The 19,629-nt window shown below is 37.4% G+C and overlaps 1 protein-coding gene across 1 annotated transcript in view; it reads right to left on the bottom strand.

The window, feature by feature from the left end:
* LOC149011218 (Thioredoxin superfamily protein) overlaps positions 1-18,680 on the bottom strand; it is a 38,609-nt gene extending 19,929 nt beyond the window's left edge. Inside the window, exons 1-6 of the mRNA XM_089161298.1 lie at positions 18,370-18,680; positions 18,069-18,113; positions 12,375-12,431; positions 12,110-12,179; positions 8,366-8,407; positions 6,849-6,922 (exon numbers count right to left, since the gene is read on the bottom strand). Of these exons, the coding sequence (XP_089017424.1) occupies positions 6,849-6,922; positions 8,366-8,407; positions 12,110-12,179; positions 12,375-12,431; positions 18,069-18,113; positions 18,370-18,519 (438 nt within the window). The 5' untranslated portion in view covers positions 18,520-18,680. The remainder of the gene's footprint in view (positions 1-6,848; positions 6,923-8,365; positions 8,408-12,109; positions 12,180-12,374; positions 12,432-18,068; positions 18,114-18,369) is intronic.
* Positions 18,681-19,629: the final 949 nt, after the last annotated feature.

Here is a 19,629-nt window from a genome sequence, read left to right as displayed (position 1 = left end):
CCTAGGTGAAGTTGTTTCAGTGTTTATTGGCGTTTGCTATTGTTACATGGTTCAAGAGTGGTGTTGCCTTTCAAGTTTATTAGTATTGTCCAAGCTGGAGTTTTCTTTGTGCATACACCAGCTTGAGGGAGAGTGTTGAGAATTGCAGCAGCCTTGGTGCACAAGTTTGGAAGCTACAGTCTAAAGTTTGGGAGTTGCACAAGTTTGTTAGAAATATACTCTGAGAATCAAACAGGATGTGAGATTGATGAAGAAAGCAAAGAAGAAGATAGTAGGACCAGCAGGGGAGAATTGCACCCTGCGATTCTGGATTAACTTCCTAGAATTGCAGGCCCTTTATTTATAGCTTCAATTCCTCAATTACAAACTTTTGGAACAAATCTTTATGCACACTCAAACATAAAATTATGTCCAAAGAAACAAACAGAAACAGAAAGTACTTCAAATATAAACAAAGGAAAGATAGAATGTATGCAAACAGGAAACTTCAGATTGCAGCAATCCAATCTAGTTTGCAGCTGTATCCCTTGCGCAAATCTTAACACTCACCCTCAAGCTGGAGTGTACACAAAGAAAGCTCTAGCTTGGACAAATAAGAATAAACTTGAAAAGTAACACCAGTCTTGAACCGTATAGCAATAGCAGACATCAATAAATATTGAAAGAACTTCACCAAGGAGACAATCAACATCAATTAAAAAAGAAGAATTAATTCTTCATGTCGAACAACCATCCAATAATGAGAACAATTGGTGACATTGAAGACGAATAAAATCCGTAAGTATAGCAACATCAAAGGTGCTATCCAAATAATGCCAATAGCAGGGAGGACTCTCCACACTAATTCTTCAAAACTGCAACTATAATGTCCATATAAGCAATTTGTAAGAAGGCAAGTAATAGGTAAAGTATGGGTAAGTAAAAGGCAAGTAGCAGGTGAAGTATGGGTAAGTAAAAGGCAAGTAGCAGGTGAAGTATGGGCAAGTAAAAGGAAGTATTGGTTACTGTGGACCAAGTGGGTAAGGTAAAAGACAATATAGGTTACTACGTACCATGTGGGTAAGGTAGTATCGGTTACTAGGGACCAAGTAGGAAAGATAGTATAGGTTACTACAGACTAACTAATAGGTAAAGGTAGTATAGATTACTACAAACCAAATAAACAGGTAATGGTCAGTAGGTACAGGTATTGTTGTAGAATACCATCCTGGGAGGACAAAAATCTTCACAAATAATATCCTTCAGAACAACATGAATAGATATACAATAAGCCTCCGTTCTTCCCCTCACGTGTAGCATTACACGTGGACAATTAATGACGACCAATATCCAGTACAAGACGATCCCAAGCAAGAATCTCCAATGTGCCCTTTTATGGTAGATACAGTCTTCATTCTTCTAGCAAGTCTGAATTTAAGAAATAATTCCTAAACTCTCCTCATTGTAGATTATAAAATGCAATTATGTATGCACTAGACTCACAAGCTGATGTAATAGGAGTCCAAATTCCCCCCCCCCCCCCGAGGGTCTCCAAATAGAGAATAGCATAAAAAGTAAGTAAAGGAGAAGTTATGCTGGAAACAAAGGTAATAAGTGGAGCACTAATAATGGAAAGAGGTGTTGTATGGAGGAGTAATAATGGGAAAACAAATTTAGAAGTATTATAAATAGGAAACCCAAGAAGATCAAAGAATATCATGGGGCATAAGAGACCATAAAAGAAGAGAATTTATGGTAATTGAGTAAAGAAAAGCTAAAATCAGATAAAGCAAGTAAGTAATGTAATAATCTTCATCCCTCAATTAGGAAAGAAGAAAAAAACTGCCAAAGGAGGGGGGAAAAAAAGTTTTTTTTAAGGAAAACAGAAAAATAGAATGTGATATTCAACCTTAGTTACCAAAAACTAGGGAAGGAGGTAAAACTACTTTGGTCTTGCAATAACCAACAATGTGTTCTCAATATTTTGAGAAACAAGAAAATAATCTGATTCAACAAATTACAAATCAAAACAAATAAGGCATCGGCATCGGCATCGGCATCGGCATGAATCAAATATGGCAACATAAAACCAATTAAAGAGTGGTAGTAGTTGAAGAAATCACATCAAACAAACTTCGTCCAGGCAATAGATGTAGTCCAAATAAGAAAAATAGAGTTGATTGGAAGCAAAATAGATGTTCAGGCTGGCAAAAATCTGTAGCACATTAAAAGGTCCTCCCATATCCAAAAAACTTCACTAATCTCTATATTTTGCAATAATGGTAATAGCAGATACATAGATCACTTCATGAATTGTAAAGGATCTAATATATCATTAATGCAGCAAGGGGTGGTTGCGCATGAGGTAGAAGAAAAAAAACAAAGAATATTGAGAGAGAACAAATAGTCCTTAGGCTGATTAAACGCGCTCTGATACCATGCTAGAACTACACTCTGAGAATCAAACAGGATGCGAGAATGAAGAAGATAGTAGGACCAGATGGGAATAACTGCACCCTGCGATTCTGGATTAACTTCCCAGAATCGCAGGCCCTTTATTTATAGCTTCAATTCCTCAATTACAAACTTTTGGAACAAATCATTCTGCTCACTCAAACGGAAAATTCTGTCCAAAATAGAAAGTACTCGAAATAGAAACAAAGGAAAAATAGAAAGTATGAAAAAAGGAAACTCCAGATTGCAGCAATCCAATCTAGTCTGCAACTGTATCCAAACTTGTGCAAATCTTAACAGGCTTCAAGTTCTAGAATAAACACTCAAGTTTAAAGGAAAGTAGGAAACCTACTCTGACCATCTAGGCTACAGAAATTATGATTTCTCAGGAGTCAACTAGCACCTATCGTACAGCAATTTTTGAATGAAAGAAACTACAGAATATTCAGCAACAAGCCAGGGACAAGAGTACATATTAGCAGCAACAACTGATGATGTCAGAACTCAAAACTAAACATGGAGCCATTCCCATCTCAGGTGAGAGAGATGCAAAATCTACTCACATAGCTAAGATGCGATACCAATCCAGATTTTATCCGTAGGCTCCTAAAGCTTGCTCCTGGATCAGACCAGATCTAAATTTGCCAGCTTACATTTTGATGATACACTAGAAAACTTTGCAGCAACGTATGGAGGATTGGTTAGAGACACAAAGGGAGTGCCTAAGTGGCTTATGCAGGAGGAGAGGACCTGTCAGTATAGCAATGGAACTACAAGCAATTCATAAGGGGCTGAAACTTTGCATTGGTAAATGTTTCCTTGAGATATCCATCAGAGCTGACTTTAAGCTGAAAATTGACATTATATATTGGAAAGTCCAAGGCCCATGCGAAATGCAAGGTATTAAACAGAAAATCATTGAAGAAGATTCCTAAAGTAGTTTACGCATGTTTGGGTAGAAAGAAAGAAAAAAACAACCAGAGAATTACATTATAGGTGTTCAGGTGGAAATGCACAGGGAGCCGCAGAATTCCCTACTAACAGTTGAGCTAATTATAATGGATGCAGCACAAGTTTATCAAAAATTGCAACTGGGATTTTAATCCTGCGTGAGACACCGCTCCCATGTTGGAATCATCCCCCAACCACCCAAAAAGAAAGGATTACAACCTCTGGGGTTTCTAGGAGATAGCCTTTTCCTGTACTCAATTCCATTATATAACACAAACTGTTTACCAATATAAAAGTAACAAAAACCCAGGTTTAGAGGCATTAGGAATGGTGGTTTTATGGGCTCATCAAAATTTAGAGAAGAGTATCTATTAAAACAAAAATCTAGAAAAAACAGATTCTTAAATAAGATGCAGAATTGGGTTCGGGAACAGTAGGTGATTATTGTATTTGCAAGAAATTTCTCCATTCGGATTGATTGCCTACAGGGACAAGGTGGCAGAATATGTTTCCCAATAATCGACCACATATGCTATTCTCCTCTTATTAATTACTAGTTCAGATTCTGAAGTTTGTTGAGGTTTTGAGAATGTCTGACAAAATGGATCAGAGAGCTGACTGGAGGATTTGGGGCATTGATTCCTGCAGGTTTAACAGGGAAGGAGAGGGATCTACATGGGTGTGAATTGAGTCAATCGACTGCTAAGGAGGTGGAAACGAGGGCGAGGCAAGTAGGTGTGGAGGGGCAAGGGAGGTTAAAAGGGTGGCATGGAGTTATTTATTCTTGGCATCAAGAACCAAAGCCCATTAACGCATGGCGCTGGAATACATGGACTAACATGTGCTGAGGGGGTGGTAGGAGCATGCTGCGACCTGATGCAACTGCAGGAAGAGGGAAAAAGGAGCGGACCACTTCATTTTCCCTAGATTAGTTAAGTACAACACATCTCATTAAAAAAATTAATTACACAATCGCACACATCACTATACTTTACGGACATTTCATAGAAATTAAGGCGATTAAACCTTTAATGTCATAAATACATTTTCCTTAAAATAGCTAGAATACAACCCATCCCATTAAAATGATCAACTGCACAAATGCATGTGTCACTATCATAGAAAAAATTCGAGGGAAACTCAAGTTTCGACCAGGTGAAATGGGAAACCTAGGTGGGAAACTGGGAAATTTCAAAGAAACTTATGACTTTTTTGTGCAAGTTTTAACATGAAGTTTCAACAGGTTTTAGAGAGTATTTTAGGGTGGGGCTTTGCATTTAAGCTAATTAGAGTATAAAGAACACATTGACTGTATTTTGCATAAAAAGTCAATTTAGATATCTTATTCAATGTACATAACATCAATGTAAAGTTGTCCAAGAAGCATAGAAGAAAATTCGATCTAAATGTCTAAGTTTTTCAAAACCGAAATGAAATACAAGGACAGGCACATGAAATGTTTTGTATCGACCGAAACGATATGAAATTTCGGTCGATACGACACGAAATTTCGTATTTTCGACAGAATTTCGACATTCGGCCATTTCGACCCATATTGCCACTGAGATTTTAACAGATTTCGACTTTTTATTTTTATTTTTATTTTTCTTGCTTTCATCCCTCTGTCACCTAATTTTTAGAACTCCATTTCATTCAAATACTAGATTTGGCCCTCCATTTGTGGATTTTTTTCAAATCTTGCAAGGTGAGTAACTAACTTCCTCATTTTTTTATTTTTGTTTTGTTTGTGCCTTAAATCTTCTTGGATTGCTTCCAAATTTAAGTATGATTACTTTAAAGTGTTGATCTATGAATTTGTAGTGTCAAAATTAATTTTTGGGTCTTCCTACTATTGTTTTTATTTTTTATTTTATTAAAAATTATTTTTTAAATTATGTATATTGCTAAAAATATATATGTATAGTAGATGTATGAGCTTGAAATTAATGTATGTGAGAGTAGACTTGTAGTGCCATTTGTATGGGGTGCAAATGGAAGAGGGAGACATGGAATAGAGTAGACTTATAATTGGTAAAATTCTTGCTTCTTCTCATTTATATTATATACTTGAATGTTACATTTGCAATGGTTTTTTTGGTAAACTAGTAGTTTCATAGTGTTTATTATGCTTGAAACAGGTAGAATGCAAGAATCCCAATACTTTTGAGTCCATATGAGACCCAAAATTGAAATTCGAATTTTCAAAAAAAAAAATCATTAATTTCGACCGAAATTTCAGCCTTTTTCAAGGTCAAAATTCCTGTTTCGACTGAAATTTTTTCCTTGCTCCTAGCTCTTCAAGGTCTTCTAGGCAAGCATCCTCGGCTCCTCCGTCTTTGCTTTCCACCAGCCAAGTATGAGGCTATTGCCTTCTTAATCTCTAAGGGCACTTTGGGGCACCTGTTACATTCCTATCTCCACCTAACCAGATGAACTTTTCAATCTAGTGGTCCCACCTCCTATTTATTTCTTGCAATAATTACACCCACTCTTTTTCTTATCAGCTGTCAATGCCCTCTTGTGTTTCCAAGTAATGTCTGACATCTTCCAAAGAGTATGCCTGATACAATAAATACTCAAAAAAATCTTAAAAAGCACTACAAAAACTCCAAACTTACATATAAGCTTCTACTAATATTCTCCTATTTAGTATAGAATAGAAAATAATTAGTGATTTTTAAAGCCTCATCCCCCCCCCCCTCCTTATTGAGCTTCAATCCCCAATGTGATCCCATTATGACCATCCAATTTCAAGATATAGATATTTTCTTGAAATTTTCATACTTTCCAAGACCCTAATAACAAGAACCTTCATATCTTTTAATTTAGTCATCCAAACCCCCAACACCCCCCCCAATCAAACTTGGGGGATCATATCCCCATATTATTACCTACATTCCCACCTTTTCGAATCCATTCCGAGTCTCCAACACCTTTTGACCCTTTTCCCATCTCAAGGAATTTATCCCATCTAAGATATTGGTAAGCCCTAATTTTGCCCAATTCAATCCCAAAATCCCAACCCTCCACAACCCCATCCCGTTTTGGGCATTGTAAAATCCTAAATTATCCCAAACTTGCCCCATATTAAGTGAAATAAAGATAAAATAAAGAGAAATTATAATCATAGGGTAGTATTGATCACACGCTTAGACTAGAAGATGAAAGATCTAGGTTGATGACACAAATGTACCCACATGGTACCCGAAGGTCATGTACCCCTCCCAACTACCAAAAGTGATCGACACTTTAAAGGTCTACCACTCTTTTGAAAGTGAAATCAAGTTTTCCCGAAGTAAAAGTAAAAGATGAGTAGATATTGAGACTTCCAATAGTTTTCTAATGGTGAATTAGGATCCTTGTGAAGATCCCCATTTTGAGAATCAATCATCAGCTAACGTGATTAAGTTGGAAAGAATTCTACCAGCTAAGCAAATTTAAATTAAAAGGTTTGTAGGAATTACCAGCCAGAATTTTGATGTGTTTCCTTCAGTCAACAAAGTTTCCAACTGTAAAGGTGTCAACTGTACTGAACTACCTAGATAAGTCAATTGAAACAAAATACTGAATCAAAATGGGAGTTTCCAATACCAGAAACAATCAAAGGCACACACAGCAATGGGCTTCACATCATACCAACAAAGATAATAAAATTTGCAGCCCAAGCATTGAGTAGAATTCATGTGATTAACTAAAGTATAACCATTCAAAACTCATGTTTACCATTATTCATGTCAGTTGAATTTTCATTATCATTCAACTTCACTTTTCTTTTATGGTTTTCATAATATCCCTTTTCTTGGGGGTTGCACAAAAAGAACAACTTCTCATTGATGGAAGAGAATCTCATAGAAGCTCAAGGGATTCAAATACATTGAAACCATGGTTGGAGAACTCTTGAGATATCACCAAAGATCTCGTGAGATATCTCTCTTTTTCCATTTAGCAAGACGAGATGGTACGCCAAACAACATGAAGTGGTTATAGCACATTAAGTCTCAAGAACTGATTCTTGAGCTGTAATTTTGATGATTGGATTATCATTTAAACTTTGAAATTTGAATGTAAACATGTGTAACATATTAGACTCCTTTAATTTTTTTTATTTTGAGTGTTAATGAGTATAAGATGTGTATAATAGGCCATTTTAAAGTATCACTTTGGTGTAGTGGTTTCACACTTGGGTTTTGAAGTGAGACATACATTTACATTAGATTTTTCTCTTTTTCATAAATCGGAGTTTACCAATGTGTTCGATAGGTTGAACAGCAAGTTTCAGCCTCAAGTGACTCTTAATACCCCTCTAAGTTGGGGGAAAATTCCACCAACTCAGCAAAACCTCTCCCAGATCTCTTGCCAACTCACATTTTTGAGTTAGCAAGATGGACTTCGAAATTTGAACCATGATAAAAACAACATCAACAACAAAAACGTGCTCTATAAGAAGGCCAAAGCCCGAACCCCTAGCCAATTATATTATAAAATCCAGGCAGAAATCGTAAATAATCGAATTAGATATACAGATTCAGGCTCTAATCTTGTTTGTATTCAGATTGTCATCTAAATCCAACCTCTACTCAAGATGCAAGCTACTGGATTTGCCTTATTAGGCAACTATAGTGCCAAGGACATCTTTTGAGGAGTCCAAGGAAAACCAAGCATCCTGGACCTGCATCCATCTATTCATGTCTATGACTCCCCTTTCACAATTGCATTCTGCCAACCGTTGTTCAAGATGTCAATTCTAGTTTTTAGACGCAAAACTCCACTAAAATCACTTTCCCCCGTAAACCCTAAGAACCCCTCCCCAGCAGCATTTCAATATTGATCCTTTAAAGAAGTTAGTATGGCTTTATTAATTTAGCATTTTATTCAAATACCTAGAAGCAGAGGCACAGTAAATAGTTCACCAAAACACACACAAACACACACACAAAACATAAAAATGAATAAAAACAGGAATAACAGATCTTTTCCATACCTAATCCATGGTAAGGTGGTTGCTGAGATGTAATAAACAGCACTGGAAGAAAAACCATCAACAAGAAGAAAGATATTGGATCAGACCAATCACAATACTGCTACGAAATTCTAATACAAAACGTAACAGTATCTCAGTACGAAGCTCAGATTGCAATTAAATTCAAAATTGTACATCCCGGTCAATTTTTCAATCTCAAAACATGGATACTGAACAACATAGTAACAAGATTTCAACCAATCACACCCACATGTATCTGCTACTCCAGTGACAGTCCAACCTGTCATGCATTGACATGGACACAACGTATTGGATTTCACAAATCCTAAAAAAGGGATAGGGAAGAAGATTGAGATGGTTGGCAAATTATGCGAGCTAAGGAGACAAGGTCTTATCATTTGGATCTAATTCAGAATCTGGTGATTAGCATTATTTCAAAAGTAGGAATGAGATAATGACCTGGAGACCATGCTAAGTGACTGAGGGTGCTAATGCCTTACTGGAAAAAGGGGGTTTGGTGTCCTAAGAGTTGACTAAAGGGCATTGGTTAACAACGTAAACACAAATTCTACATGTGAGAAGAAGAGGGTAATCAATAAATTAATTCAGGAATCCAAGGTGGCTATCAATAGGGGTTCGGCTCCTCTCCAGGGAGAATATCTACCAACGAGAGCCCAGTGAGCTTTGAGAAGATGCCACGTGTAAGATGCTCATCTGAAGGCTATGATAAAACTCTTGTTTCTAACCCTACCTGAAACCCACAACACCGTGAGACCCGAATATCTCCCAAACCCGATTTTGTTTCCAAGTTTCCCTCCCTTCCCAAGCTTCTTTCCTTCGTCTTCTTCATCAAGTTTGCAGGTTTCCTCTTTGTTGCAATTCTCATGTCTTTTGAGAGGTAAATTTGTTTGGAAACCCTTGTTTCTCCTTGTCATCAACATCAATTGCACCAATGATAGCTAAAAAGGAAAAAACAAAAACAGACAAGCGAGAATGAGAGGGAAAAATCTTGAAGATGTTGGGGAGAAATCTAAGACATTGTGTAGTTGTGAACCGAGAAGGCGAGAATTGAGAAGAACTGAATACTGAAGATCGAAGAAGACTAGGCGGCTGTCTTCCTCTACTCATCTTCGACTCTCTCGTAACTCATAAGCATGGTTATCAAAGCGTCCGCCTAGGCGCGCCTAAGCGGCCGCCTAGGCGGCAAAGCGGTTTTTGAACCGCTTAAATTGTGACCGCTTAACTAGCGGGCTGATTTCTTGCCTTTTTTTGCATAGGCACTACCGCTTTGCCGCCTTTTGCGCCATGTTGCCACCTAGATGTTAAAGCAGCCGCTTTTTACATTTTGTAATTTGTGTATATTATTTTTTCTTCTTTTTTTTTTAATCATAATTTATTCTACAATTCCATATATAAATTTAAATATGTGAGTCATTTCGGAATCGAGGCCCAAAATGCCTGTCGGCAACAGAATGCGAAGCATGAGCCATATTCAATGATTACTGACATAGTACATACTACTTTTCTTTCATTTTCATTTTTCACATTGATTACTAATATAGTACATACTACATAGTTATTGTTATGAATCTTATGATGCTTGATGAGTTGAAGTTATGTTTTTATTCTTTTTTTAGATATTTTTTCATAATTGTGATTCTTGAATTTTTTTTATTTTTTATTTTTATGAATGTGATTGTTGAATGTTTGTTTAGTACTTTAGTTTATTATAAAAAGTATTTGTATTAAAAAGTAGTTATATTAAAAATATTGACTAAACCGCTTTGGTCGCTTTATTGCCGCCTAAGCGCCGCTTAGTCGCCTAATCGCCAAGAAGGAGCCCCAATCGCTTTGGTCGCTTTGCCGCTTTAATAACCATGCTCATAAGTTTATTATCATTATTTATCATTTGTTTTGTTTTGTTCAATCTTCATCCTCTGATACGCTTTTAGTTTCTCTGTTTTTTCTGTGACAATTCCGCTCCCATCTTTCGCTCTCGGACTCTTTTCTTCCTCCTCTGTTCTTTTTATGCTTTTTTTTTTCTTTTTCTTTTTTTGGGTTCCTCCATTGGTGCTGTCTTTTACTCCCAGACTCTCTTCTTCCTCCTCTGTTCTATTATGCTTTTTATTGGTCTGTTTTTTTTATTTTTCGGTTGAACTTGGTTTTTTTGCTTCCCTTTCTTTTTTTCCCTCCGCACCCGACTTTCACTACTGGCTTGCTGTTTCAGCTTTCCCCCCTCCTCCTCTACCCATGATTGAATCTGATCTTACATATATATATTCACTCTGATGGTATCTTATTTTCCCCCCCTTTCTTTTATAACCTGCCCACAGCTAAGGCTGCAGCTGCAACTTCTTGTTTTTCATTCTCTTCCTTTTTCTCTTTTCCAGTTCGTCTAACGGTAAGCTGTCCCCCCCCCCCCCCCCCCCCCCCACAAAAAAAAAAAAAAAATTCTTCCATGTCTTCACTCTTGAGGCATCATTGCATTGAAGAATTGATCATCAGCAAGCTGCAGCTCTCGGCCTTTAAAGTCTCTACTACAGTCTGCATTGCTGCTGGTTGTCGCTTGTGAGTCTTCTTCTTTTCAAATTCGAAAACTACCATCGCTTGGATTTACCTCTCAAAAGAAGTGAGAATCGCAGCAAGGACCGAGCTGGTGACTTTGATGCAGAAGACGAAGGGAAGAAGCTTGGAAAGGGAGGGAAACTTGGAACGTAATCGGGTTTTGGGAGATACTTGGGTCTCACAGTGTTGTGGGTTTCAAGTAGGGTTAAAAACAGAGGTTTTTATCATAGCCTTCAGATGAGCATCTTACACATGGCATCTTCTTAGAGTTCCCTGGGCATTCCCTGGGAAATATTCTACCTGGAGAGGAGCCAAACCCCTGTCAATAGGCAGTACAACTTAATTGATATATTCCAAGTGCAGAATTTGATAGGTAAAAGATGCCTCAATTACATGGCCAAGCATCTCACCTCAGTAATAGGTAAGGACCGTAAGGTGCTCTAGAAGATACTCCTGTTTACAGTCTAAGAACATGAGAAGAAAGAATTGCTAGAATTGTTGAGTAAAACAGGACAAAGAATATACAAAGACATCCACTCTCAAATTCTTCAGTGGACTTTGATGCCCAAAGTCTAGAATGATATTCTTCAGGAGAACTATGGAGATCATACAACAAATGTATTGCCAGATATTTACTTTTCTCTCTTTGAAAAGTTCGAAAGTGTGTTCCAAGACATTAAGAAAAAGGGGAATTTCCAAGGATATACAAAAAGATATACAATGGAAAGGTCCATCAAAGCATCAACTATCCAAATCTATGAATAGAGCAGAAGAAAATGTCATGCTGCACATTTCTTGCATTCCTTCGTGTCAGGAGCACCCAAAAAAAGTATCTGGAGGCCTTAAACACCAGCTTATCATCGAAATTTACAAATTTTTACATACCCTGGATTTCATAGTACCTTCTCCTTGTTGCTAACTCAAGAGTCCCAAAAACATGTTATAAGGGACACTTTTCAGGCTCATGAACCACTGATTGAATTACAAGGCACAGCTCTGAATACCATTCAGGTTACAGGACAAGCTAAAGCAAAATGAACAATCGATCATGAATGCTATGTCTATTTGGAATTTAGACTTTCCGCATAGGTGTCAGTGTAATGACATAAGTCACATAATCATGTGTATTGAGACAGTCCAATTTTTTCTACCATTGACCAGGGCAGAATTGAAGAGTACCTAAGAATCCCACAAGGTAACAAAAAGCTAGGGAATAGTCCATGATCAAAGCAACTCCGAGAAGCAAACCCTGGAAAAAGCACACTCTTGTTAGAAGGAACGGACATACACATATGTTGAAGAGTAACAAACTTCTTTACATTTTCATATGGCAAGGACGCATATAATGGATAAGGATTAGATTTTGGCATAAAGATCATATTAATGCTCTCTAACTTAAACTATAAAAAAATGAAAAGGACCTCTAATGCTACAATTGCAATACCTTTCCATAAAACAGAGTATCTGCAAAGAAAGCTTCCCAACTCTCCTCTTTGACCATCTGTCGGAAAACCCAAAAAGAATATTATTATGAAAAATTTAATGCTTTTTCTCTTTCATCCTGCAAATGTACTGAACAAAACAAATTTTTGTTTTTTCACCAAAAGGAGAAGTTGTTCATGAAGGGAACTGGATTTAATTTGAACAAGTTAACAGTAATTCATCAATAAAATTCTGTTGGAAGCCTAAATCAAGTAAAGAGATGATTCAGACTTCCTTTCACATTGAAACAAATCTGAGTATTTCTTTAGCAGAACATAAAGAACAAACACACATTAGTTAAACCCATGGAAAGAATTTTGGCAAAATTAGGACATTTCAATGCCAAGCTGAAAGGAAATGTGGGTCAAATTGGAAATGGTAAAGATTTCAATAGAAATCTCAAGATTTGTGTCCTAACTCAAAAGTTCAGAATTTCGGGGGGTCAAAGTTCAAAAAAAGGGAATCAAAGGCGATCTCCCCGAAATCCCAACCAGGCTGTAACCCCCCCCCCCCCACCCCCCCCCCCCCCCCCCCCTCCCCTTTTCTTTCTTTAATCACCTCAGAGACCTGAGGTATTGCCACAAGCCAACCATAAAGTGCCCAGTATCTGTCACTTCAACTAGTCCTCAGCTTCTTCCCCAACCTGGCCATTTCACGGGAGAACTGGAAGTGACGGTTCTAAAGATGGAATAATGGTGGCAGGGTAGGTCTCTTCTGGATGAATAATGCAATTTCAGTAGTAATATTCCATTTCAGTTGGAAAATGCAGTCAGATGTTTGGGGTAGCATAAGTGATCAAGGGGTGGTAACTCATATCACAAAAGGAAACTTTGCACAAAGTTCCATTACTATTAATATGTGACTCCACGATTTTTTATGGGCACAGGCATCCCAGGTAATTCAGTCTTATGATTCTTCCTTATCTGCATAAGGCCTTTTTTCCCTAGGTGCTCAGTTTCTATAGGCTTTCAGTTTAATGTTTCTATTCAGAGGGGCAAGAACTTATTGAATCCATTGTTTGGGCTCACAACAAGTTAAAAGTAGCTCCTGCTACTCAGCCTAGAGCCTTGAGCATTGTACAAGGGTGTGCTGTAGGAGTCACTCATTACCTTCAGGGTGGAATTGCCACAACATGTGGAAAGCCTCTTAGTCTCCTCACCGTTAAGATAACTAAAAGTCTCATCCAAGGATGGACGGGGTGATATTCCTGATATTTGCAGCTGAACAGGTTCAAATTCAAGATACAGCCCTCCAAGTAAAATAAGAAGTCATTCTATCTCAAGAGTTCAATACACCCTAGTCACACCTTTATAACTAGTAAGTTGAAGATCTTATAATGGCCATATTCCAGCCAAAGGCCAATGAGAGTATTATAGTACTAGAGATGCTCAGATTGCTTTCCTTCATAGTAATCACTTTCGCAGAAGCTTATAAATTTTAGCAGGATCACCCACTCTATCATGTCTTACAGACACTGCCTATATAGCATTTGCAGTCTTTTTTGTGCACAAATCTTCTATCAATCTCAAGCTTCATAGAGAAGATGAGTCAAGTTATCAGAATAGAGTTCTCAGTCTTCCACTCAGGGTATGCGGAATCAGTCATGGTAGAGACTTTAATGAAACCTGTATTATATCCCAACTTCCCCCTACTACACAATGATAACTTCACAGAGTACAACCAATCCAAAAAATTGGCATTCTCCAGCTCAACAAGATATTTCTGAACATTAGAGTCGAAGCAACGGTAATCACAAGGGCAATTCTGCCGTTGCTTGTTGTGGATCAGATTGGGTTATTTCACTTTTAGTTTCCTTGTAATTCTGCCATCACTTAAGTTGAGCAGTATGGAACTTTTCTATGATTTAAAATTAATATAAATCAGGGACCTGCGATCGGAGAAGACCCACAATCACAGGCTCCTCTTCTTGCTTGCGGAGGACTTTTCCTTTATCTTCTTCTCAGTCTTCTTTGTTCTCCCCCTCTGCTCTTGATCTAATCACAGGAATCTGAATTCTATCATGGTATCAGGGCTTCTGTAATTAGGTTAAGGGTTTCACCATATTCTATTGCCTCTGGTTATCTTTCTTTTCTCTCCTTTTTCTCCTTATTTGGTGCACAGACATTGCTGCCATAATTAAGTTGTAGAATTTCTCTGAAGAGACACCTGAAGTAATCTACCATTACTACTTCTGGAGACCCAGAGGGTTATAATTTTTATAGGACAAGGAGACCCGGTTTTGCACAAGACAGCCCCTGTTTTTCTCATTAATATGCTTTTATGCTGGTTTTTTTTGAGTTGTCTGGACAACGATAAATATGTTGCTGCAATCACTGTTTAGCATCTCTACTCCTTTCTAGTGCTGCGATCAATAAACCAAAGCCTTCTACTGCTGTAATTGATGTTTGATGTTCATTGGTTAGTATCTCTAATGCTTTCTATTGCAGTGATCAATAAATTAAAGTCATCTACTGCTGCAAAATTGATGTTCGATGTTCAGAATACTACTGTTTGCCTTCATGATCAATCTATGTTTATCTGAGTTTCATACTATTACTGCCATAGTTTTGGTCCCTAAACCTGTTTACAGAATCAACTAAAACCCTGTATTTTGGTTTTCTTCTGGTGGAAGGTATCGTGAAGTTTATGCATGGTGTCATATTTACCAGAATCAACAGCAGCTTCTTATTCTTCTGGTAAATAGGAGATTACTCTGTTTCACTTCTACTATCTTGAGACTACAGCTACTGCTATAGTAAGAGTAAATTATTGACTAGCTGTCCATCATATTTGGGTCCTATATTTTGCTGTACCAGCTGCCAATTCATCTGCTGCACCTACAGAAACATCTATCTCTTCACTCTCATCTGAACTTAATATTCAGGTCACATCCAGTAAGCTAAAAGTTAGTTCCAATTATGTTTTACAGGCCCAGGCTGTTTGGGTATATATTTTGGCTAAAGGTAAACTATACTTCATTCAGACTACCCTCCCATTACTAAATATAATAACTATGAGACTTGGTCCAAAGACAATACAATAATTAAGCTACAGTTGGGGAATAGTATGGAACCAAACATCGCAATCAACGTCATGTTTCACTCTACTGCCAAGGGAGTGTAGGATGATTTGGGACATATTCCCAAGAGAAAAATAAGACTCATTTCTATGACATTGTGAGAAACTCTTTCAGTTTCAGCAATCTGGTAAACCATTGCAAGACTATTATAGCACCTCCAAAGGTATGACGGAAGAACTGAATGTCTTTTAGCCAATCACCACTAATATTCAGCATAATGAATTCTTCATTTCCAAATTCCTTTCTGGACTAGACCTTGAACACAAGCACATAAAAGGACACTCGTTAGCTGGAGAAAGCGTAACTACTCTGAGTGAGTTTTTTCTCACCTTCAGCATGTTGTTTCATCAGGGGATTCTACTCCGTCAAATATCTCTAAAGCAGTACTTCAACATTTTACCTCCCTAATCATACGATTGTCACACTGGGTATGTGGACTCACAATAGGGATAGGGTACAAATGTGAGTATGCATCATTAGTGAAGAATCTGCTTTTGTTGGTTCCATAACGTGCTACTGTCAGTTGGGTGTATGGGATAGAAATCTGCCATACTGACCTCATACTTAGAGGACACTTGTTACAATAATGTAGGAATTTATTCTCAGGTTCACCAATGACCAAAGTTCAAGCAATCCTAGGCCAGTCTTCTAGGAATGAATAAACACATTGTGAGTGAGAATGTTACTTGACATGGTACCCACCAGCCAACACAGGAAACATTAGTTGGAATCCTTGTGCATGATCGAAACATATATCTAGATCCAGCACCGTTTCTTAAATGGTTTGCAAAAAATTATTTTCATATAAAAAGTAGTTCTTATTGTATGTTTTTTTTTTTTTAAATGTTCATCCACGTTTTTGGATTCGGTTCATGCACATAGGCTTTCTTCTTTGGGCCCATTATAGAATGGGGGTTTGCAGTAACATTTCACATGCACAGGGTTTCATATTGCGACTGTTGGAATGTGGTATGACTATTTAATTACAAAAAGAGTTCTATGGCATTTGTAACCAGACAATTATTTAGTTATTTATGTACATTAATTTAATTAGAGATTTGGATCAATTAACATATTCCCTATTAGATTACACTTCTTCGCTATTTGAAACAAAACAAGACTTAAGAACTCGAACCAGTCTACAAGCCCAGGCTTGTTGATTCACAATAGGACTTGAAAAGCCCCAGGGGTCCTCTATATAGTCGCAGCAAGGGAGGGCGGCACATAGAGCATTCTGTGTTTTGGCCTGCCACCCCACCCCCACCAAAATCTATGTGACTTTTCCACAGAAAATCCCTGACTTAGGTTTTGTGCTTTGATTCGTTAAAAGTAAGGTCTGGAGTCAGATCCAGTTGCACACTGTGAGTTCAAAGCTTTGTCCTAAAGTGGACAGAGGAATCATCATCTGGAGAAGAAGCAATGCTTGAGGCTTTGAGGCTTGCATATCTTATCCCATTAACTTCTGCACTTTCTTTGATTAATAAGACCTGAATCAATCTCATTCCGGTGCACATTTTGGTTTAGGGATGTGATTGACTTTTGCCTACCATAAAGAAGAGATGCCCCATGCCTATGGGATGAATTTTCTTGTAGTACATTCCCCATGGAAGAGAACAGAAGATTAACTTTTTAGGACTTTGCCCGAAAATTAATGATGTAATTAGTTCTAGATCAATGGGATTATCCCTAGAATCAAGGTAGAATAATATTTAAAATTTATTTTCCCATGAGCTCACTTTTCTAACATTAGCTCGGAGAAATACACAGAATAAACTTAACAAGTCCTTGAACTTCCTCAGGCAGAAACGACACTAAACATGGGCATATCATTAAATAGGAACACATATTAACCTAACTCCAAGAACATAACTATTCTCTAGAGTGCCCCCACCCAACCCCACTCTTTTGTTGGGGGCGGGTGGGGGGGGGGGGGGGTTACACAAAGCTATGGCATCTACTTGTACTACAGTAAGACCCCCTATCATGTCATCTAGGCAGCCACTATAGTCAAGATTTTACATGAAAACATCTCATGCATTCTCAAATTCTATGGCCTTGTGATACATGCTAATCAGATTACTCCTGCAAGACTATCAGAAAGATGGACATAAACTGAATGAAGTTGTTAAACAATTGAGCTTAGCAAACATGACCATGGCTTAAAGAGGTTCAGAATCGTGTCAAAATCCGTAAATGCACCACAGCTCACGTGGCAATGCAGACAAAAGCCATCACAAAGAGGACTTTGATGTCACAGATTATCTAATAGTGCTGCTTTAATGGAATGCATCTTAGTACAGTGCCAACATGTGAAATTGGTCAAAATTTAGCACAGACCTGCTTCAACCACAGATACAGGAAATGGCTCCAGTCACTTTGCTTGGATCGATTCTAGAATTCAGCTATTTGATGTATGCAAGGATCATGCATCCATTTGAACTACAAGCTGTGTAGTAAGCAAGGAATGTGTTTGTTTTTCTTCAAAAAGCCCAGTTAAGAGAGGTTGAAATACTAACAGATGATAAGAGAAATTCAAAAACACTAAAGAAAATACTCATGTGTTCAGGCGTACCATACCTTGACAACAATATAAACTGTAATCGCCAATGTTGCTTGAATTTCCTGCAAAAGTATGATTTCATGGACCACAAACTTTAGTGGCCAATAAATTACAACTATAACAAAGTGAATAAATTTTAAAAAAATGTTGAAATTAAAGAATTAAGTCAAGAAATATTTCGACCCCTTCTGGTTGATCAAGATAATGGAGAAATACTTTTAATTACCATACTTGGTAATTAAACTGATGCGAGAATATTATCTCGATAATGCAAAAGATTTGAACAAGTCATTAATTGAAGGTAGAGAGATTGATTACCCAACGAAGGAGACGAGAGATACTTTCAGGTGAAAGCACTTGAGCTGCGGAGCTGCGAACAACGAAATAGGAGAAGAACAGGAGAAAATGAGAGAGGTAATACGGCTCTGAGACGATCATGTTCAGCCATGAAAGCGGCTTCTTCTCCATGATCTCCAGGTTCCAGCGATCAAACACTTTCGCTTTGCAAATATCAACTCAACTAAACAAAGTACGGTAGTTGCATTTGTTTAGATTCATTCTTAGACGCACTAGGAGGCTGGTATTGGCAGAAGCTTGGGTATGCCGAAGGCATGGGCCATCATCCTACAGCGTTGCGTCTGGCGCACATCGAACGGCCCGCACAATCTAACACTTACAGCACACGCGGGGCCAACAGGGAAATTTATCAATTCATTTTCTTGTTAGAAATGGATCATCAATTTCCTTGTAGATGTGTGCCATGTATCTCAACATCCCATGAAATGTTTGAAATCCATTTATCACTCACATCAATCAATTTTTTTATGTGATTTATAAATAGATTTCAACAATATAATTAAATGTTGGGACACATGACACACATCTACAAGAAAATGGGAAAATAGATAGTCCATTTCCTTGTTAGAAATGGAACAAGGAAATGGACTTGATATTGGTCGCGGCCAATAGGGCTATCCGACGTGTGCTGAATGCTCCAATGTGCCATAGAGGGTCCTCGGCCCGTCCACCAAGCACTCTACCATGCTGTATCAATGGTTTTGTGTGCAAAACTTGGAATGGTCAAACTTACTCTAAGCCTATTGATTATTGATAAAAGATAAAATAAAATAAAAAAAATAAAAGATTTGGATAGTCAATGCAAAGGTTGGTAGAGCCCAGATGAACCTTAAACACCAAAAAAAACAAAAATTGGATAAGAATAAAATAAAAATTACATGATTAGCTATTTTCAAATTTCCTTTTACACAAGTTATCACCTAATTTTTCAATTAACGAAACTAACCAAAACTGAATTTAGATTTACAATACTAATCAAAATAGTGATTTTCATTATTTTTGGACATTTTTACCCCTAAACTAACCATACCAACATATTAAATCTTCTTCCTATATCCCAACCTCTCCATTTATTTTTAAACTTAAAATGGAATAAAGAATCACTATTCTAATTAGTTTTAGTTTTGACTAACTTTGCTAACTGAAACATTGTCTAGGTACTTTTGTAAATGAAACCTAAAAGTAGCTAAGCATGTAATTTTCCCACGAATAAATGGTAAA

This window comes from Hakea prostrata, chromosome 7 (genome assembly GCF_041222555.1).
Source record: "Hakea prostrata isolate BN-2017 chromosome 7, UWA_Hpros_2, whole genome shotgun sequence".
NCBI classification, from domain to species: Eukaryota; Viridiplantae; Streptophyta; class Magnoliopsida; order Proteales; family Proteaceae; genus Hakea; species Hakea prostrata.
The sequence above is the reverse complement of the archived record's forward strand: the minus strand, read 5'-3'. Positions and strand labels throughout refer to the sequence as shown.